This window comes from Magallana gigas, chromosome 6 (genome assembly GCF_963853765.1).
Source record: "Magallana gigas chromosome 6, xbMagGiga1.1, whole genome shotgun sequence".
NCBI classification, from domain to species: domain Eukaryota; kingdom Metazoa; phylum Mollusca; class Bivalvia; order Ostreida; family Ostreidae; genus Magallana; species Magallana gigas.
Window position 1 is genome coordinate 6,159,426 of NC_088858.1, and position 22,114 is coordinate 6,181,539.

Consider the following 22,114-nt stretch of genomic DNA (forward strand, 5'->3'; position numbering starts at 1 on the left):
AAATTCAAACTTTCAAGACCCCGTCTTTCAGTACTCTCAGTACTTTGATTTCTTGGATCCACCATGTCCACTATAGCTGATTTGTTTCCATTTGGGGTTCTTTTCGGTCCTTTTATGTTCAATTTGGATGGATTGACGCACCGTAAAGAAACACTGATATCTTATTTTGACTGACCATTCCACTTGATCCAGAAGTTAGATGCATGTGTATCTATTATCTAGGACCAACATGCATAGACATAGGTGAATAAATCACAAACGTTGTACGACTGCATCTCGATTTCCGGTGCCGTGAACATTCGACAGTCCTCGGTTGACTACGTTATGTCCAGTGCACCAGACATCCAAGTAATACTATTCCGAGTGCGGCGCCCACATGTGGAAAATATCCCGCGTTTTCTGTCATTAAATGTTTACTAGTAGAATCCATGCATTTTAGAGCGACTTTTTGAGGGTTTTAATTGAAGTATTGAGGTATTGTCAATTATAGAATGCGCTTGTTTCTTCCAAACTACTGCTTATTTTTGCATGTCTGATTAGTTTTCCATCTTCCTCTTTCAGTCATGCAAGTTCCAGACAACGTGAAAAGAAATGTTAGGGCCGTTCTACTGTCCAAAGTTGGCGGCGTTCTGGTTAGCGATCTAGTCAAAGATTACAAAAGTCTCCTGAAAGAACCTCTTAGGTTCAAAGACCATGGTTTCTCCACCATTAAAGAGTTTGTTGATGCAATGCCTGATGTTTGCAGGTGAGTTAGTTTCTATCAAGCAGACCCAGTGCAATCACTAGATCGAATAAGCTACGTAGCTTGAATTACCTACATAGCTTTATTTACCTACCTGACGTAGGTTTATTTAGCTACTTTTATGCAATTTTGTTTTTAATGTAAACAAACTCACAAGGAACTGTCAACTTATGTGTGTACTGTGTAGTTTTAAAATAGCAACCCAAAGCTAAAATAGACAAACATTACTGCATTTTACTTTAGCAATTTTAAGCAAAACTAGAATTTCCATTGTTTGATTTATTGTATACCACCTTGTATGCAGCAAGCATGGATAAGTGTGATGTTGCTTCACATTGTGCTGAACTATTACCGATCAGGCATCATGTTTACCAGAACTGTTCTTCTTTGCTATTTCATTTAAGAAGTAGCTGTTTTGGTCATATATAAACAGTTATACATAGCCTCAGCACTTTCAGAACTCTAACTGCATAGTGCCCTGAGAGAGTAGCATTTTCAAGGGTGATTGTTTCATGAATGGTTTTTAGATCAGTTCAAAGTTGAAAATTTACATGCATCCTTTTGTACAAGTACTCAATAAAGGAGGCTGGTTGGTCAACAGAATTAACCATTACATGTACCCTAAAGTTTTTAAAATGATTTGTTACGCTATAAACTTTTATCAGACAATTTTTGATGCATGGGGGGAAGTTTGTCAGAGTAGGTGCGCGGTGCGGCATAAAAGCGCCCAAGCCAGCGCGAAATCACTGCACGTAATAATAATATAACCATTTGATGAAATGCTCTACATGATATGTTCTATAATTGATGCATTTTCATGAAATCTACATCAACAAGTATTATTTTAATTCATAATCATATTTTAATATCTATAATTTTTGGGGGTTTTTTTTCTTGCAAAACTAATAGCATTTTTTTCAAAATCAATTTTTTCAAGAGACTGGCTTTCACAAGTTTTCACAAGAAATATAGATTCACAAGGCAGTTCAACACCAGCTTCTGTCTCATTTTTCCTTCATATTATCTAGAGATTTTTTTAGGGGGGAGGTGAACAAGAAATAGGCAGAACAAGTCCATACAATTACAGCAAACTTGATTCAACTTAATCTGGACAGTTAATATTTCTTGTTTAAATTGGGGTTTTATGTGAAAGTTTCTGTGATATCTTGACACCAGTCCCCTTCCCCATTAACGTATATACACAGTCAATCATTTTCATAGGCATACTATATACGATGTTTCTAGTCATGTGACATCGCTTCCGTGTATTACCTGCAATTAACTGTAGTTTTTTTCTTTATTTAGTACATTTTCTCAAGTTTCCAATATCCTTGCAACAAATAAACAATTCAAGCATATCGAAACCAAGCTAAGGCAAACGTTTTTTTATTAGTTGGATTACGGATCCGCCGACCAAATTTTTTTGACTTTTAGAAAAAAAATAAAATGCACTTTTCCAAATTTTTTTTACTGACCGACATAAATTAAAAGAAATACGGTACAAAAAATAAAATAAAATGACTGGTGAAAAATATCAATAAAAACCACATAAATTGGTTTCATTCACGAAAAAAATACCTTAACTTTTTCACTTTCAGTTTTAAAATTGATCGGGTTTGGAATACGGACTTCTCTATCACACACGTGCCATGTTGTCTAACGGTGTTTTGTGTTTTATCATTTAAATGGCATACTTTCACATATCTGTCAATTGCAAAAATGACATTAAACTGTCGTTTAAGACCTTGAAACAATGTTGTCCCTCACATACTGTGGGGCAAGCGGTGTCAGAAGTTTTTGAAAGTGAAAGAACCCAGGTATCATGTTTCAAAGGGTTTTTTTTCTTCTTCTTTTTTCGACCTACCCAGTCTTCACGACAATTTTTTTTCAGCACATGCCCTTCGGGCATGTGGACCCATTATTTTAACCCTGCCTATTCAAATTTTTACATGCCCAACTCAAAATACTTACGGTATATTTACCAGTACATGTATGGTGCAACCAAAATAAATAAAGGTTTTATATAAATTTTATTGTATTAGGGACAATGTTTCAAATTCTTTCCAGCTCCCTCTCAATTTCAAGCTCTGTCATCTCCATTTCGCTTTCTTCACTTTCTGTTTCACTTTCCTCTAAATCTGTCTCTGCATTTGCCTCATATATACAATAGGTTTAACTAAACACTTCAATGATTACGATTGACCCTTATTTGACAAGTCGTACCAAGAATGTAGACTGCACAAAGCAAGTTACGCGAATAACTTGGGTACGATGGAAGAAATGGCAAGTAAACATATTGTACGTTGACAGAAAATTTACACATGCCCTCCGGGCATGTAATTTGGCAATTTTTACATGCCCGCCTGCAAATTTACCAGGCCCCGGGCATCGGACTCCCGGGTTATTTCGAAGACTGCCTTCCCAATATTTAATCCAAAGAATACTTCATTTTACTGATTAGAAATATTGTGTATATATATGTGTTAGATAAGTAATACAAAAAACTGCAGAGCAATGGCAGTTTATGATAGCTTATTTCTGAAAAGTGTTGTTTACTGCTTGATGTTTGTTTTTTATTTTAAAATCAGATTGGAATATGATGATGGAATCATGGCACATAAACTATATGGTGTCGGCGATAAATCAACATACATGTCTCTTAGTCAGAAAAGAGCCGAGAAATCTAAACAAAGTAAGTATTCTGTTTCATTGATATTTAGAAATTTAAGTTTTAGATTATTGAAATTTTTCTTGAAGAGAGAATAATTGCGGGATCAAAATAACTTTACTTGTGTAAATTATGATGAGTAATTCATAAAACTAAGCACCGTCAATTTTGCTACATGGATTATGTTACTAAATGTTTAACATAGAAAAGTAACATTTTAAATTTTAAACAAAAGTACAAGAGCTACATAACTAGCATATTATTTGTTTGAACAGACAACACATCAAATGGCAGGAAGGCCCCAAGCTCAGCCAGAAATGACACCAACCCTGAGCTTCTACCAAATACTAAAGGGCTGTTCACTCTGTGTTACCCTAGAAACAAGGAGCCCAAGTCATTCGATGAACAAGTAGGACAGCACACTTCATGCCTTTACAAATACATGTATATAGATTAAATACAGTTTTTTTAAACTGTTTAAAATTAAAATATGATGTGTGTTTAAAATGTAAATCAGTATAATGTGGCATCATTTACATGTATATTTCATGGAATAAGTTTGCATAAAATGTCTTGAAAGCATTTATTCAGTGTTTATTTTTTTAAAAAAAATTTAATCAAGGGAGAAAATACCGGTATATCGACAGAACTCACAAATTTAATTCCACACTGTTAACTCTCTTAGATAAGTTCTGTTTTGATGGTTGTACATTGGTTAGTGGCCATTGTATATCAGGTCCAGATTCACTTCTCCTGACACCATTATCCAGGAAATACTTATTCAATTCGTTTTGATCATCATTTGTTCCAGGATTTGCAAGAAAAGTTTGGGGAATTTGGAAACTTAGCAGAAATTCACAAAATTCCAGGGTAAGTGTTTTATTTCAGTTGAATGATGAAAAAAAGATGTAAATTCTTGACAACGTTATTGACCATATATTTAGTACATTTACATGTGAATTATTAACTGAATGTATAATATGAAATATGTTTTATGCAGACTTTTCTTTCTCCGTTTTTCGAACATTGACTCAGCCCAAGCTGCTCTTGATAAATATGAAATGGAATTGGAGCTTCGACCTGCAGCTGAAAAAACCAGAAATCGTAGCTACCAGAACGTAGATAAAGTGGAGGAAAAGTCAACAGTAGAAGCAATAGTCCATAAAATGGGTATATGTTAGTTAGCCATTGCTGTCTTATCAATGTAGGCAATCACACGAGTTGTGAAACTGAAGTTTAACATTTATTTACTTTTATCTGTGTATGAAACTATTGGAAACATTTTAGAATGAAATGTTGAATGAATTTGTTTCTTTTTGAATTCAGGTAATGGCTTACCAAACTCCTCTTCTGAAGTTTTTGAAGTTTTTATTGGAAACATTGCATTTGGATGTGATCAGGTAAAATGTTAAATAAAGTGACACCAGCGAAAAAATTCTCTCTCTTTACCAATTGGCCATTATCATCAAACAACATCTTTCTATGTCAGACAATTCTGATTCTTTTGAAAAGACTGATATCTGAAATCTGAAGCCTTGAATCAGTGTTTTTTATGTGTTGATTGTCTTGGTTGTGTTTTATAGGATCTGTTTAAGGAAGAAATTTGCTCACAAGGTGCCCATGATGTTCGAATAAAGACAGCCAAAGGAAATAACAAAAAGATGTAAGTTTGATCAATTTTGCTTGGATTGTATTTTGACTGAAACTTTGCTTTCTACTTTGAATAGTATGGATGCACAACTGTGAAACAAACTTCAATAGTTATAATGAAAATATCAAGAAATTTTTAATGCTGTAGATTCCTAATTAAACGTGAGGAATTACATGTAATATCCGCGTAAAATTGTGAGAAGCACATCTTGCAGATTTTAAAATCTCGCTTTAATTTTTCGGATATATGTTAATTACAAGAAACTATGATCAAAATTCGGCATTTGCAATTTTTTGTTCTCGTGATTTGATGGAAAATAGTTGAATTGCAGAATTAAGTACTCGTGTAAAAAAGAATTTACAGTATATAAGTATCATGTACTTCAAACATTTAAAATTTTGTGAAATACATAACAAGAGGTGGACAAAAATTATTTATTTACCCTGGAGTGATTATGGAAGTGATCATTGATTAAGAAATGTTTATAAATTATTTTCTTGCCAGTTTGTGATTTGAAACTAGAATAGTTACCCCTGTTGAATTTTGACATTGGCAAGAAATTGCTCTTTTTTAGATGTAATTTTTTCAATAATTTTACAATTAATTGAAAAAAATTTCTCAAATGATTTCTTTGTTGCCAAAAAAGTTAAAAAACCAATAATTTATAAATAAACATATCCAAGTTTAGAATTATTCATTTCTCTATTAGATCTCATTGTCTTATTAAGGTAAAATAAGGTAAATTTTCTGTCAACGTACAATATGTTTACTTGCCATTTCTTCCATCGTACCAAAGTTATTCGCGTAACTTGCTTTGTGAAGTCTACATTCTCGGTACGACTTGTCAAATAAGCGTCAATCATAATCATTGAAGTGTTTAGTTAAACCTATTGTATACAGGTTTGCTAAATTACAAGATGTACACGTACCGGTAAATACAAGAATTTTGAGTTGGGCATGTAAAAATTTTAATGGGCTGGGTTAGAATGATGGGTCTACATGCCCGAAGGGCATGTGCTGAAAAAAATTTGTTGTGAAGACTGTACACTACAATTAAAACACAGTTACACTACAATTAAAACAGTTTCACTACAATTAAAACAGTTTCTCTACAATAACAACACAATTACACAACAATTACAACACACTAATCTTACTGTATTACAGATTTGCCTTTGCTAAGTTCTATGACCATGAACAATCTAAAGCTGATGCCTTTATTGCAAAATATGATGGATATATGTATGAGGGCAGAAAACTGAACGTGAGACTTTCTAAACCAGAACCACCCCAAAGAGACGGCAAACAAGGTAGGTAACCTAAAGAAGGGGGCCTGTACTGCTATGTGTGAATACATAGATAAAATCTGATATTTTCATTGCTATTGTTTTTAAATCAATGTAAAAAATGCAAACTAAATATAATTTAATCCCTCTTGTGATAATGAGTACAAAAAAAAAGTATGTTTATTTCCAATTTTGGGCCCAGAGGGCATACAAGATTACAGATATTAGATAGAAATGCCTAAAAGAGAGATTCTACATATAAAAAAAATGTCTATACACATACATGAACTTGTAATAGCCGGGCAAATGTACATTAGTATGTCAAAACATATTAACAATGTGTATATAATATGTAGTCTTAAAAGTAGTTTATACAAATACAAGGATAGTATGATCTGTATAAGTATTTCATCGGTCATTTAGATCTCAAAGTATTCTGTCTTTTTTTGAAAGCATTAATCAAAAATTCACATGTACATGTATGATATTAAAACAGCATATATTGATGTATTAATGACTGATACAGATGGATCAAGATTTGAAGAAAATTCTACAATTGTGTCAAATGAGCCTGAGGAATCCTTTGATCCACCTACTAACGGAGACACAATGAGTGAACAAACCACAGGGCATCACAGTCCCCCAGTACGAGCCATGGAAGAGCTCCACGTTGATACAAACTTTCACAGCAACTCCAATTATAGGATCGGGAATGAGATCAGTAGCCCGGTCGGCTCTGTTCACAGCCAGAGAAGTCAGGGGGGAAAGAGACAGAAACACAGCCCAAGGCCCAGCCCTGCAGCCTCAGTGATCAGCTCACTTAGTCAGAGAGGAGGAGGGGGTCAACAGAATACTCAGACCTCTGTGTTACGAGGAACTAATCCACAACAACTGCCAAATACAAAGCGGAATCCCGGGGGTTATCCATATCTGGAGGAAGGTCTGGATGACATGCCCAGTCTGGAACCTGTGGGGACAGGGATGTTCCCCCCACCCCTACAGCAGGCAGAACAGCAGCCGCAACTCTTTGTCTCCAACTTCCCATATGGGGAATTTGATGTAAGCAGTTCAAAGTGTTAAAAACTTTAATAAGACATATGAGATCATTGTTCTTTTTATTGAAAATTATCTGTTAACATCATTTTTTTGTAGGAAGAGTTGATTGATTTCTTTGCACAATATGGAGCCTATGACATTCAGATGATGAACAGAAATGATCCCAAAGTAAGGTATGTGGTAATATACTTCCACCGCATTGCATTGCTGTGGATGGTATGGATTGTAGTGGATTGTAATTTATTACCAGCTTCATTGCAACGTTGTGATTTGTATTGAGAATGCACATAATAGACACAGTACAAACATTGAGTTAAAGGATACACAGGAGTCCTGTCTATCTGACCATTCATTCTGCATTATACAAGAACTGCTGTTTTTGAGGTTGATATGATTATTTAGTCACAAGAGAAGTACAATATTCACTGAGCTGAAGGCGAGGTGACTATTGTACTCCTAGGATAGCTAAATCATTCATATTGATCGTTAAAAACAGCAACTAACCCATTCCTTAAATAATCAAAAGAATTAGTACACTGTTTGCACATGACAAGGAGCGCCATTTGTTAATAAATGATAATTGCTTTATTGTTGATGGTGATGAAATGCAAATTGAATGGTGTCATGCGTGTACCTGATTTAAAGTAAGGTTGAATTATCATGGCATTTATCCAAGGAAGATTCCTTTGAGATGTACATGTAAGTCCTTCTTGTACAAATTTGATTTTTTAATAACTGCAGCACCCGTGCCATGATTTATGTTGCCAATTTCGAGGAAGCAGAAAGGGCAGTGCTCGAGTGTAATCAAATGATCTACAAAGGGAGACGACTCCTTGTGAACATCAACAAATTCCTCGGCAACACGACCGTCAACTTCCTGTCGTCTTATCATCCTATGGACAATATCAAGTGCACTGTTTCATCCAGAGGTAAACAACTCTTCCTCCATTGAACTCTTAATAAAATTCACCTGGTGATTCTTCTATCTTATTAATACTATAACTGTCTCCATACTTCATTGGGTAATGCACCCGTCTAAGTCACCCCGTTTGGGATTTATCAAGGCTACAAGTAATGCACTTTTCTTTCATAACTTCATTGGCAGTGTATATCCATAAGATTTACAACCCAAATATTGTATTATGTAGCCAATGATGTGTTCTACATGTATGTTCTAAGGTTTAGCCAAAGAAATTGGTATGGTGTAATTTGGTTTATCTGAAAACTTTTCTTGTTTCAAATTTCTTTTTATTCTTGATTAGTTGTTTTTGTTACATGTTATAGAGCAATTTATTCAACTCAAGTTAATTAGTTTTTCTTAACCTCATAAACCAATAGTTAATCTGCATGCTGTTAATAAGCCTTTGACTAATTTTTTTTCAAACATAGGCTCTTGTTTAATAATTGCTCATATATCATTTTCCAAGAATATCACTGGTCAGTGATTTGGAAAAAGAAATACCGTAGATAGATAATATATTAACTTTTTTTTTAATCACCATTATTAAGAAAGAATTTCAATCACAAAAATCATTACTTTATATGCCTATGTAGTTTATTATGTATTCACATCAAATAATGATTCATGCATATACTTTGTTGATGTTAAACTTTTCCCCAAGTTAATGTGATGGTTGTTGTATTGTAGCTGGAAGAACTACCATGGTTGAGAAGTCCCAGGAGACCGGACCAGGTATAACCAGTCCAGGTAGGACTGGCCCAGGTAAGTGTCTCACCTGAACATGTCCTCAGAACTACACCGAAGGATCTGGAGAAAATCATTAAAAATCTAAGAGTAAAACTAAAATAACAGGGAATCTTTAATTAAACACCTGAATAATTTAGATATTGTGAAGATTTACCCTTGATATCATTTATGTATAAGCTGTTTCGGTATTGCTTGAAGTTTTTATGATCGGTTGAGTAATATGTTTAATTTGATTTATTTTTCATTTTATATTGTAAATAAGATTAAGACCTGCTTTTTGAGAAATAGTTCACAAACATTTGTAATTTGCCATCAAAACACATTAGAAGAAGAAAAAATCAGAACAATAAGAAATGCCCACTTTAAAATCAGAATTTTTTTAATCAATGTAGGTGGTGATGGGCGTAAAAACTTGGAGCATCACTCCAGTAATTCTTCCATCGCCTCGTCACAAGGTGAACCTCCAATCAAAACCTGGCATTCCCTGGTCCAGACCTACAAAATCATAATGAACACGCTTCACATCAAACCCCACATGAAGCGGCCACAGACCAAAGAAATCGTCATCTATGTCACCTCGGTGTTTGACCAGAAGTGCTTCTGGGGGCAGATTGTTGAAGATGTAAGTGAAAACATGGCATTTTTATACAATCATAAACCTAGGCCTGTCCTTGGTGTCATGTTTTATTTGATAGAAAAATAGTTTTTTCATTGAATAAAAAAGAATGTAGCAATTGTTTTTTTCGAATTTTTTCAGGAGAGCAGTTTGAATGCCTTGTCAGATGTTATGGCAGGTCTGCAGAGTTCAGAGAATAGAATTGGACCGACCAAGGGTCTAGGTCGATGTGCCGCTCTGTACAAGAAGGAGTGGTATAGGTAAGATACAGCTGAAGCACTTGGATTACCGGGGATTCTTTTTCAATGGTCACATGGGCTTTTATGTTAAATTTCTACTGGTCAACTGAAAATTTTCACATTGACACTGTACCAATAAATACCAATAAATATTGGGGAGGGGGGCTAAAATAAGTGGTTTCAAGAATGAGTGTTATTCACAAAGAACACATGACCATAACATGTACGTGTAACATGTTCATTTTATCCATTGATTTACATATGCATTGCAGTGACTTGCATTAGAATGTATATTTAGGGTTCAAGAACAATTTATTGAAATAGATATCATTAATTTTCATATATATATAATGCAGGGCTGCGTTTTACAAAAGAACTTACAACCAAATTAATGAATGCTAATTAAACACCAACTAATCAATGATTTATTCTTTTGGCTGGAAATTATAATTACGGGAATTGAAATATTTGTTAAAAAAAATGGTTTTATGTCAATTTTGTTCTTTAAAAATCATATTATGAGACTGTAAATATCTATGACTTGATTGTTCTTTTGTAAAATGCAGCCCAGAACTGCAACTCTTCTCTTGCCTAAACTAAGAAAACGATCTCTGTTGAAAGCAAATCACAGAAATCTTATGTTTTAAATGTTTTGTTGTCCTGTCACAGAGGTTGGATTGTGGGAGAGAAGTCGGATCACCGGTCAGTGAATGTCTTCTTTGTGGATTATGGGAACACAGCGACCATGGACAGGAGACAGACCAGTCTGACCACGCCCTATATCTGGGAGACCAAGCCCATCCTACAGCCATTCGCTGTGTCAGGTCAGGCATTTATATTTACTTTTACTATCTTCTTTCTGGAATGGATTCCAGTTCAGTTCCAGCTGAATTGTGTTCTGTTCTATGCCAATGGATAAATTTTGATGGAAATATTATATTGCCTTAATCATCAGAATGTATTGGTAGAAATATTGTAGAAACTTTTTGAGAGGGAGCCAAAAAAACCCCAACGCAAATTCTGATACCTTGTTATTTGAGGGTATCCACATTTTATTAATTTCTACAAGTACATATTGGTGTTCAGATGATAAAACCTAGAACGTAACTCTTTAATTTATTATGTCATATATGTATCATGGTTAAGCTTTTGTATTTGAAAGCAAGAAGCTTAATTACCTCTCTTTAAACAGGAGACTCAAAAGTTGAAATCCAGGAAAACACTCTAGTGACTGCTGCAGTCTGCAAGTATGGTGCAGACGAAAGTGTAAGTTACAAAGCATACACAACTTACTCTTGTAATATAAGGAACCAGTTAAAAATTTCAGTTGTTGACTCAATTCTCTTGACTTTTTTCTGCTGCCATTCTCCCTCTTCTAGTTCGAATGATTTCCATCATTATAATGATGTAGGATAATAATAAAGCTACATATATTTCATTTTAAAAAATTTTGCAAAAAAAGCAACAACAAAAAAACGAAGGACAAAATGGCTGAATAAGTTTATAATAACTGCCATAGGTAATGTGATTTTTTTTGCTTAAATTCTTTTTCAGGGCTATGTGACAGAAGTGATTATTCAAGACATCTTGCAGTAAATGATACAAGAAAATCCTCATTTGACTTCTCGAAACTTAGTTTGACAAAACGTCTAGGGCATACCAATGGGAGAAAATCCTCATAATTAATGATTCTATTTACAAAAGGAAACAAAAAATGGAATATTTTATGCATTGTTTTACAAGTATTTGTTGATGATTATCCAGATTCTTAATGTTTTGGTCAAGTTTTAAATGAACTGTTAAAAGTATTAGTTAAATTGACCCTTGGTGGCAAAGTTTGGTATTTTAAGTGAAGTTTCATGAGATACAACTTACAGATACATTTGCTGTCACAAATGTTTGAACCCTGAGAAAAATCTTAATCATTAAGAATCCTTGGAATCTGAATGTAAAGTCATATTAGTTGTTTTGGTAGTCTGATGTCTTGTGTATGTATTCCATAGTTAACAAATCTAAACAGAACAGTGTTTCATGCAGGCTCTACAGGTACACATCAAGCATCTGAACAAAAATTATCACACCTGTAATGATATATTAAGTATTCGGTATTTATATAAGTATAGCATCTGAACAAAAATTATCACTACTGTAATTATATATTAAGTATTCGGTATTTATATAAGTATGTAGAAAAAAAATGTTTAAGGCATTATATAATTTTAAAAAAAAACCTTATACAATGTTTAATTCAGGCTGTAAGCTTTAAATGCTAACCCTTATTATATTATGAATATAAAGAAGATTATTCAAACATCTGTTATGACATCAAAATTGAGAGATGTTTAAAAACTTTCACTCTTGCTTGTTTGATTTATGAAAGCAACATTTAAATAAAAGATAGACCATTTTAAAGGAAAATTAGTTCCAAATACATGACGAAGAGCTGACATGGTAAATAAAAAAAATAGTGAAGTGTAAATTGGATGAAAAAAATCTTCGAGGCTCTAAGTTTTTGAAAATGATTTCTCTGCTTCCAGATAGAAGAAAGATGTAATTTTATATGTATTATTGGATTGTCTTTAGATTTATTCTGGGCTCTGTTGTATAAACATGACACAAATTTATAGATTTAAATCAAGTTCAATATGTTCGAAATTTAGATTAATGAAATGGTCAAGGTCACCTTTGTCCCAGGAAGGACAGAGCTACAGATAGTAGCTTGGTGATTCTTTTTTATCTTGGTGATGCAGTATCTCTGTTTTATGTACTGCAAAATCTGAGCATAATTAGATTTACCTGTACCTGATCCTTATAGCATTTTCTTGGGGTGGTTAATTTTGAAATGAAAAAAAAAATGAAGTCTACATTTTAAACAATGTTATTTTGCTTTGCATTCTCTGGTTGTAAACAAGTCTTTATCAACTTGTTCCATCATAGCAATTTATCAACTTGTGTAATTATCTCTGTAGAGAGGAATGTTTACCATATAGACTATTTAGTATAACTGATCATAGTTCTATTCATGAATTATTTCTTTTTTGTGTTCTGTTATATGCAGTGTTTGAGAACCTGAACATAACCTATAAAATATTAGTATTCTTTGTGAATGGAGCATCAATCTTTTTCAATATTTAGAAATATAAATACATGTTTTGTATATTTGATGGTTTGTCAGAAATTTAAAGAATTGGTTGGTACATGTATTAAATGCACTATAATTGCATTTGAAGTTACCCTCTATATAGCAGTAATATACTCTTGTATCTTTGTTACAGAGCTTATAACATTTCAGTCATTGTGTGTTTATTTCTTTTGGTACTTGTAGTGCAGCATTAACTAAGTTTTTTGTGGTTTCTACATTTCTTCTTGTACAAAAAATCAATCTTAAAATGTCTTTTTGTGTCTGGAGTTTACCAATTTGCTTGTTGGTATGTTTTCTTCCCATAAAATATAAATTTTAAAGGAATGTTAATAACATTAAATGTTTGAAAAGAAAAAAAAAACCAACATGTTCAACAGTTATGGTGCATCAATTTCTGGAATTTTTCTATTGTTTGCCACATACTGTTGACACCAGTTAGTTCTGATGTTTGTATTTGAAGAACTGAAAAAACGTTCAGTTATTGGATGTGTTTTAGACATCTCAGCTTCTTAAAAATACAGAGTTAAAATGTTCAATTGAAATGTTTGTGAACAATGGAATGTCATAAGGGGAATTTTATGATACAGATAGAAAATCTTTTGAGGTTGTGACAAGTTGGCAAAATAATGTTTTAAAGCAACACTCATACAGAAAAAAAATGTATATGTTTTATACCTTTTTAAATGTTAAGAATTATGTTTTATAAAAAGTATACTGGTACTCTTACAATTATAATCTATAGTTTATTAAGATGGTATAGTAGCATCCTTCTATTATCCTGGATTGTACTTTATTCTACAGTGAAGCTTGGTCTCTATATTGTTATTTAGATCAAGGTCCTGTCCCTGGTTTGTCTGTTGTTTTCTTAAGGTCAGACGACACGTTCCTTGAGAATCTTTTTTGTATCTCCTCGTATTAAAGAGTTCCAATAAAAAAATATTAATTTTATAATTACTTTAAAAATGATTAAAATTTACTTGAATTTGGTCATATGTGTACATGGTCAAGTGGTTAGAACCGTGGCCGCTCACTGACAGAAGCGTATAGGTTCTAGAGGTCGTGAGTTCAAAGCCCCGCCCCGGCGGAGATATATTTCTAATTTAGTGAATTTCGCTGTGCTGTAGAGTTTATTTTTATATCAGCAATGCAAGTGTATTTTCAAGAAGATTACTTAGGAAATTGCATACTCTAGTATTTTGCAGAAATGCCTGGTAAGGTACCCTAATTTTTTGCAAGAAAGCCTGTCAAAGTAGTAGTAAACCATTAACAAATTCCTGGGAAAAGTTATCTAAAGTTGAGGAAAATGTCGTCTGACCTTAATCTGTCACAGCCAGTTTCCTCTGAATTACAGAGTATCTTCTAAAAATCAACTTGCATTTTGGTCATTTTTATTATGTTATGTATTTTTTTTACTTAAAGCTTTTGAAATAAAGTTATGTGGGATTTTAGGATTTTTTAAAAACAATGTTTGGTCATGAATGACGATTTTGTTGTTAATTTTTTTTTAATTGTCCTTATCAATGAACAGTTAACAATCTGGTTAAATTTTGAATAATGAAATCGTTTTATTTTAAGTTGAAATCATTTATGAAATAAAAGTTTTTTCCTTAATATCAACCAGTGTCCTGTTGTTTCCTTTAAACAATAAACATGGTGGTCATCGAGGTCTGATGCTACATAGACTGTCCCTCAAAGCGCAATAGAAACGAGAGCTTATTATTTTTGAAAGGGATGTTTGTAACGTCATATCCGCGTAATTTTCTCCTAAGATGGTGTTGAGCCGCTTGTACTTGAGAGGAATAAATCAGATTGGACAGACACGATTTGTCTCTCTTTCATCGACTGTTCTTAACAACGGCAGCCTTGATGGATGCTTATATAGCTGAATGTCTGCAGGAATTTTTTTCGGAACTGACTCGCCAAGTGATCAACATAAATTCATGCATTTATATTTGTTGGCAAATTGGGTTAACCGCATTCAAAGATATTGACGAAAATTTGATGTGGGCGAGACGTTTCTATAGCCAATTTTTGTTGCTAATATTTTAAAGTGTGAAAGGATGTTATTGCCATTATAAGGTGTCTTCTCAATTTACCTTGTCTTGATGTAGAGAGTAACCTTATTCCTTTCATGGGAATATGGGGTTTTGGCATTTACATATTTCTGAATTTTAATATTTTGTCATTTCTTCTTTTAGTCTTTGTAGATAAAGCGTTTAAAAGGGCATGGTCACGATTTTGGTCAAAATTATTTTTCCGATTTTAATATTTACAATGCTTCAGAAAGGCATTTTTAACAGGCAACTGAAATTTGAGTGTCATTTGTTGAGTTATAAGCGAGTTACAGAGCTTGAAATTCTTCGCTATATAAACAAAGCGTTTGTTTACATTTTGAACGTTGAAGTAAAAAATTCAGTTTTAAACCTAAAACGAATGTGTTAAACGTTAGGAACTGTTTATCTATGCTTAAAATAAATAAAAAAGATAGACAAATAAGCTGGAATTTTTTTTACTGGTTTATTGAACCTATGTAAACAAAAACAGGGAACGAGCCTTGTTTACATGTTAAGGAGGCTGGGGGGTCAAAATATAATATAATATAAAACCATCAGAATTATTTGAAAATTTTATATGCGATTTCTGAAGCTATCAACTACTATTTGATAAAGAAAAATTTCATTTTTTTTTAATATGAAATTTTATAATTTTCCATTATTTTTATATGGAGCTCTTCTTTTAAAGGAGATCAATATTGTCTAAAATGGCAGCCACCCCCCCAGCCCCCTTAAAGAATTGTGAGCCCTGTATCTTGCTTATAACTCTACGAATGACTCAAATTTAATTTGATCATTAGAAATGCATTTCTAAAGCATTGTAAATAATAAAAACATAAAAATAAAACTTGACCAAAACCGTGACGATGCCCCTTTAAGATTTCAAATATAAAATGAAAATAAGAAATGGTTTAGGAACAAAGTTGTATGTCCCCTCCCCCCTCCTGTGACATTGTTGAAAAGGGTACACTGAACTATATTGAGCGGACTTATTGATTGAAATCAAAATCAAGGTCTCGAAAGGGTGCTAGTCTGTCAATTAAAGTATTGGGTTTTTTAGGTATACAAACTGTATAGTGTACGTTATCTACTATAACAAAGTCAGGAATTGTATGGCCTTTGATACTGTGATCTAAAAATTTAAAACCTCCAGGAGGAATCGTTTACACATCCGGTGATTCCAGAGTACAGCGTTTGATGTCTGTCAAACAAAGGGCTCGCAATGTGTAGAGCGGTCAATATTTTCTTACATCCAGATAACTAGACCTTTGACCTTGTGACCTCAAATTTATTAATTGACAATTTTACAAAATTCCAGAAATAAGGGTCATTTACTTCCTAAGGAGAACCGGTGTACAAAGTTTAATGTCTGTAAATTAAAGGTATTCAAGGTTGCACTACCACTTATTCATGTCGGGATTACCTTGACCTTCTCATATCCTCAAAATCGATAACAGTATTCTCATCTTATCCTCATGATCCTGAGAAGTTTTGTGTATGTCCAGCAAAAGGTTTTTATCATATTGAGCGGACAACACATAGTCTACCGGTCAATGTGAAAGGTTGTTTGACCTTGACCTTAGACCCTGTGACATTATAACCGACTAAATTTGTCTACTTTATGTGTGTGTAGGAGGGGGGGGGGGTAATATGTATCAAGTTTTATATCTGTTGAGAAGAGGGTTCATAAAATATTGATCGAACAATCTGAAATACTGTAACTCTGACCGCCTTCCCTATTTAACTATATTATGACAACTATAAGTATGGTGATAAGTAGGGGTTCTGAACCTGTCCTTCATCTTAAACGAAATGTATTTATCTTGTATCAGGTTTAATTTATTTATTGAATGTTTCTATTTTCACGGTGTCAAGTTTCGTTCAGAAATGTCCTGTTTACTCCAAGTTATAAAAATATTCTTCAAAAAGCACCAAGAAATGGCCGCCCAGTATGTAGCGGTGGAAGATAAAAATCGCCTGGATCGACTCACAATGGCGGGGAACTGAGAAACCTTTTCCGCGGACATTAAAACGCCCAAATAATGGTTGCTTTATAAAAAGACGTGATTAACAGCAGGACAAGGAATATATCATAAAAGTCCCACAGAGAACCATGCAGCTCTGAGAAGCAGTGTAGCATGTCGTGCAATTTGTCATGAACCCGGGGATGCGGCTTGGAATGCAGATAACGAAGTCAGAAAGGATCATACAGTTCAAGGAATGGATTTTATTATTGAAAAAAAAAAACAAATTTGGTTATAGAATTTGTGAAATCTAATTCAATTAATATATATTTATAAGGGAACTGCACCTGTTCTCCGAAATTGCCCTTATTGATTTTACTTTGTAATTTAGTTAACTTTAAACAAAATTCACTTAATCTTAAAAGAACCAAGTAATTGAGAAGCAATATTTTATGGAAATGATCAATTGCTGCCTTTTGCCCTGTCACGTGACTGTCGTGTCTTTCTAGCGTCTCTTTGTCCTTCTGTCTGTCCGTCTGTCACTTTGTGTTAGTTCCAGAAACATTTTTCAGACACTTCTTTAAAACTTCATACTAAAATATAAGTTGAATATTAGGAATTCAATCAAGATTATGAATTCTTGGACGATGATCTGACCTTGACCCCATTTTTCTTTTATTGTACAGAAACTGTTGATGGTTTCACTTATCTTCATATACTGAAACAGGAGATGAAGGTCATAATTTTCACACCTAGGCTTTGATTGACTCCAAGATACTTCGTTCACCTTTGTTTCAAAGAAACGATATTACATTTACATCAAACTGCATAATTACAACATGTAATAAAAAGTTACCATGTTCTATCTTTTGACCTTCTCTATGACCTTGAACTTTTTCCTCCATTTTGATTTCATTATTAAAGAATTTCTTCATAAAACCCATACACATAAAAATTTCTACGAGAACATTTCAACTTCAGTGGAAATTTGAAACTTCATTTAGCGGTTAGATAGAAATAGCACAATGACACTATGCATCAACAGATATCGGCTATACCAAGGTATCAGGAGATGAGCACATGAAAAATATGAACAGTAATCTACTGTTTGTTCAAACTGAAAATAAATTAAAGTTTTTTCCTTACATGTTGCAAAAGCAAAACAACGATGTCCTCTGTATACCTATCTTAAAATAGCTTATTATAATTATTATTAAGGCAATTTTCTTCCACAAAGCATTTAAACAGAGTGAGAATAAACATTATGTTTAATTGTTTAATTCAAATACATGTATATACCTATTCAAGACCATTGGTTGTCAAGAAAAATGTCTAAAGCCATGGCTTCCGTTTCGAAAAACATCCTAAAATATGAAAGAACTGTTATGATTATGGCATCATATAATAAAGTTGTTATATATGAGACAAATGAGTGAGCATATATCAACTCTGATACGAAAAAAAAACTATCGAACGTTGCATAACGAATCTACGGGACCAAAAATCGAATCATCATTAAATCATGAATATAGTTCTGTTTTTAATACAATGTTTTTTGTGGGTTTTTTTTTGTTATTGTTGTTTTATTTTTTATTTTTTGAAAATACAAGATTAATAAGGATAATTAGTATCACAAGAACTGGACCAAAAAAGAAATAGGTGTAACTTTAATTACCAAAATTAATATCAATAAAATACAAATCTAATACCTCAAGTGCGGTAAAAAATTCAGCATAAATAAGAAAAACAAGGTGCGTTATTGGTTGGAATGCGTGTGGTGCATTGTCGAAAAACAAGTAAATTAATTGAATGTTAATGTGACTCTATTAAGAGTGTGTGGTAGAATAAAATTACATGCCGAGCAAAACACCATCAATTAAGGTAAATCATTATTGATGGAGGAATTATTTACAGGTAAGAGGCTACAGGTGAGAATCGTCTCCAGGAATGTGGTGCGGTTTCCAGAGTGAGGCAAGATACAGTCCTGGTTTACTGCAGGGTCTCCAGTTAACCCTAAGGTCACGTGTTTACGTCAAAATACGTCATTATGATATCTTTCACTAGTGCTACTTTAATAATAATGACCTAAATACATTTATTTTTAAAAAAGCAACAATGCATTATAATTTATGCCATTTATATAATTTGCATCAAGGATATAAACCTTTATTCAGCGATATTATATAAATAGTGCCTGTTTGGGAGGGTAACAGTTGAAATTGACACCCCGAGAAAACCATTGTCAACCGACGCGAAGCGGAGGTTGACAATGGTTTTCGAGGGGTGTCAATTTCAACTGTTATCCTCCCAAACAGGCACTATTTATTTTGTTATACTGAATGTCTTTTTTAAAAATTTTGTTATACTGAATGTCTTTTTTAAAAATTTTAAGAAAATTTTACTGCTTTTATATAGGAATAACGTGAATTCTACAGCGAACCGTACGCGCATAGTTTTCGCGCATGTAACATTTTTTAATGTTACCCGTTGCCAAGTGCGTTGCTAACGCTGAGGGTAATAGTAAATATTATTAACTGCGTCTTAACCCATCAGATTTCAGTATTTAACATGAAAGTATAACAATATACATTGTTTTCTAACATCATTGTTTTTTAAAATAACATGTTGTGTAATATTCTGTTTCTATAGGGCCTAATTTACTTTTTGCAGTTTACTCCCACTCAAGAAAACAAACTAAGCCTGCCTCAAAATATGACAGTTCGTGCCATCACCTACCAACCATTGCCACATCTGTTACAAAGATAATTCATTTATTTGTGAAGTGATACCTGAATATATTTACGTAAGAAAGATAACTAAATTCATAGAAAGTGAATCTAAATTCATAACAAATGCAGATGGAGAGCTTCAAATTATTCATTTGAATCGTTTCTGTACTTTGTGATCTCCTATGATAGAACGTTCGTTCATTCTCAGTCCTTTTGTAGTACATGTATACATATTTATACTGAAGCCGTTAATGGAGCAGTGTGTCAAGAATATAATAGCAGGCATATTGTTATTACGTAGAAAATCCTATCAATGGGATCCTGGTGTGTATTGCGGGTGTTGGAAACAGTACGGCCTTGTTTCCCTCCATTTGCTGCCATTGTCGGGACACTGCCCCCAATCACAGGGTTGGCCTGGCTTCTGGGAGATCCCATTATGCGGGTCCGACACAGATAGGGTCCCCTACCCACTGACGTCTTCAGTAATTGTTTGGTTGCGAGACATAGTAAACATTATCAGGGCTCTGGCGATAAGTTGTTTATGAAAATGATTGGTTTTCTTGTCAAAGACTTGTAGAACACGGTTAGGCGTCATCGACTGTGTTCTAACACACTTCATTCATAGATGCAGTCGTTTTTTGTGTTGCTCTTGACAAATTAGATTGCCATAAAATTGTGTTAAAAACTGCAATTTTCCTGTCCAGCGAACTGAGTTCTCGGCAGTGTAGAATTTCTGGCATCAAGTTCAATGTTAATAGATGGTATGTCCTACTTAAATCGGGCACCTGTTGTCCAAGATCTGATGGCATTATACATATGCCAAAATCGTTCTAAACATGAATGAGTGTGGGCATGCCAAAACCCTGGACCAATGTCTTTACAAGTACTGGTCATAAAGACCAAGGAACCGCGTTATTGGTCTGAACACAGTCCATCATTCACCACAGTACAGAGTTTGATGAATTCTGTCATACTAATTACACGCTGACCGGTGCTGCTAAAGGCTGGCCTCTTGGCATCTTAATCCTCGAACTTTTGTCAACCCCTCAACAATCAAATATCTTATTAGTAGTCTTTTATTCTCTAATCTTTTTTACGAAAGTTACAATTTTACTTTAAAAAATTAAAGGAATGTTTGCACATGAGCAATTGACCTTATAAGATTGCAATACATCGTCCAGAAAGCCTTCAAACGTTACACATTCTGTGTCAGGATTAATAGACCGTGGATGACGTCACAGATGATTAAGTACTAATTGACATGGATTGCATAATGAATGCATCTGTATATCTTCATTCACCTACACACCACTATATATATACATGTATCATACAAACCGGTATAGACCAGGGATTTCTTATCCCCTGCTCTTCCAATTTATCACGAACATTAAATACCCAAGGTCTCTTCACTGGAGATGACGTAGGAGCAGCCACTTATATTAATTAAAATCGAAGTATATCATTAACAATTTTTTACTTTCATAATAAAATATACAAGATAACACCTGTTCAATCTGATGTTACGCGGCCCCGTAAGTCGTGCACGTGCAACCTTTTGGAGGTAAGAGTTTGCAAGGACCACTCGTAACTAACAAAATACCAATCGGAGACTCTTCACATAATTCCCCAGCATTCAGATAATTGAGGTCAAGGGTTGATGAGTGTGTACACCATAGTGTGGGGTTTCAATCAAATGGTTTCCTATTGACTATATGCACCAATCATGCATATCAGAAAATCTTGAGGAAAAAAGACTGTCCTGGGTTTGGTAAAGTGTATTGGCTTTCATTTCTTAATATACTGCTCAACCAAACAAGTATCCGAGCTAGCTCTACTTCTGACATGCAATTGAATTTATGTGTATAATAGACATTGTCAAAAACAAAACGTCAGTGAGAATGTTATATATATTTTAATATTTTGCAATGTTAAAGTTCAATAATATAGAACGGTGTTGTTGTTAGTGATTTAATTGCTGATGCTTTTGTTGTATTGTTGTTATACTCTTAAATAAAACTGTGATTTTTGTATTGTTATTGGTCTTTTTTTTTGTATTCTCGCAATCGCTGTTAATAAATTGTATTACTGTTGCTGGGTTGTATTACAATCGCTGATATATTACTGTTGCTGGGTTGTATTACAATCGCTGATATATTACTGTTGCTGTTTGTATTACAATCGCTGATATATTACTGTTGCTGGGTTGTATTACAATCGCTGATATATTACTGTTGCTGGGTTGTATTACAATCCCTG

General features: G+C 33.6%; 1 protein-coding gene and 1 long non-coding RNA gene across 2 annotated transcripts; one reads left to right on the forward strand and one right to left on the reverse strand.

Annotated features, from left to right (window-relative positions):
* The first annotated feature begins 293 nt into the window (after positions 1 to 293).
* On the forward strand, positions 294 to 12,895 carry LOC105343329 (uncharacterized). The gene is made up of 18 exons (XM_011450647.4): positions 294 to 474; positions 562 to 745; positions 3,331 to 3,434; positions 3,686 to 3,819; positions 4,222 to 4,280; positions 4,411 to 4,580; positions 4,737 to 4,810; positions 4,994 to 5,073; positions 6,229 to 6,371; positions 6,874 to 7,406; positions 7,500 to 7,576; positions 8,145 to 8,332; positions 9,052 to 9,126; positions 9,504 to 9,733; positions 9,869 to 9,987; positions 10,636 to 10,790; positions 11,159 to 11,232; positions 11,521 to 12,895. Exons 2-18 carry the CDS (start codon positions 564 to 566, stop codon positions 11,560 to 11,562), a joined length of 2,439 nt encoding a protein of 812 aa, XP_011448949.3. The 5' UTR covers positions 294 to 474; positions 562 to 563; the 3' UTR covers positions 11,563 to 12,895.
* A 621-nt stretch (positions 12,896 to 13,516) lies between these two features.
* Positions 13,517 to 14,917, reverse strand: LOC136276191 (uncharacterized). Its single transcript, XR_010714619.1, has 2 exons — positions 14,424 to 14,917; positions 13,517 to 13,972 (listed from the first exon to the last, which is right to left on the reverse strand). It is a non-coding gene; the product is annotated as an uncharacterized lncRNA (long non-coding RNA).
* Between the last annotated feature and the right edge of the window lie 7,197 nt (positions 14,918 to 22,114).

Excerpts from the sequence above, each read along its gene's own strand:
- LOC105343329 (XM_011450647.4), top strand. The coding sequence starts at position 564 with ATGCAAGTTCCAGACAACGTGAAAAGAAATGTTAGGGCCGTTCTACTG. Across the intron at positions 9,988-10,635 it reads TACAAGAAGGAGTGGTATAG|AGGTTGGATTGTGGGAGAGA; the intron begins GTAAGATACAGC and ends GTCCTGTCACAG. Across the intron at positions 11,233-11,520 it reads AGTATGGTGCAGACGAAAGT|GGCTATGTGACAGAAGTGAT; the intron begins GTAAGTTACAAA and ends ATTCTTTTTCAG.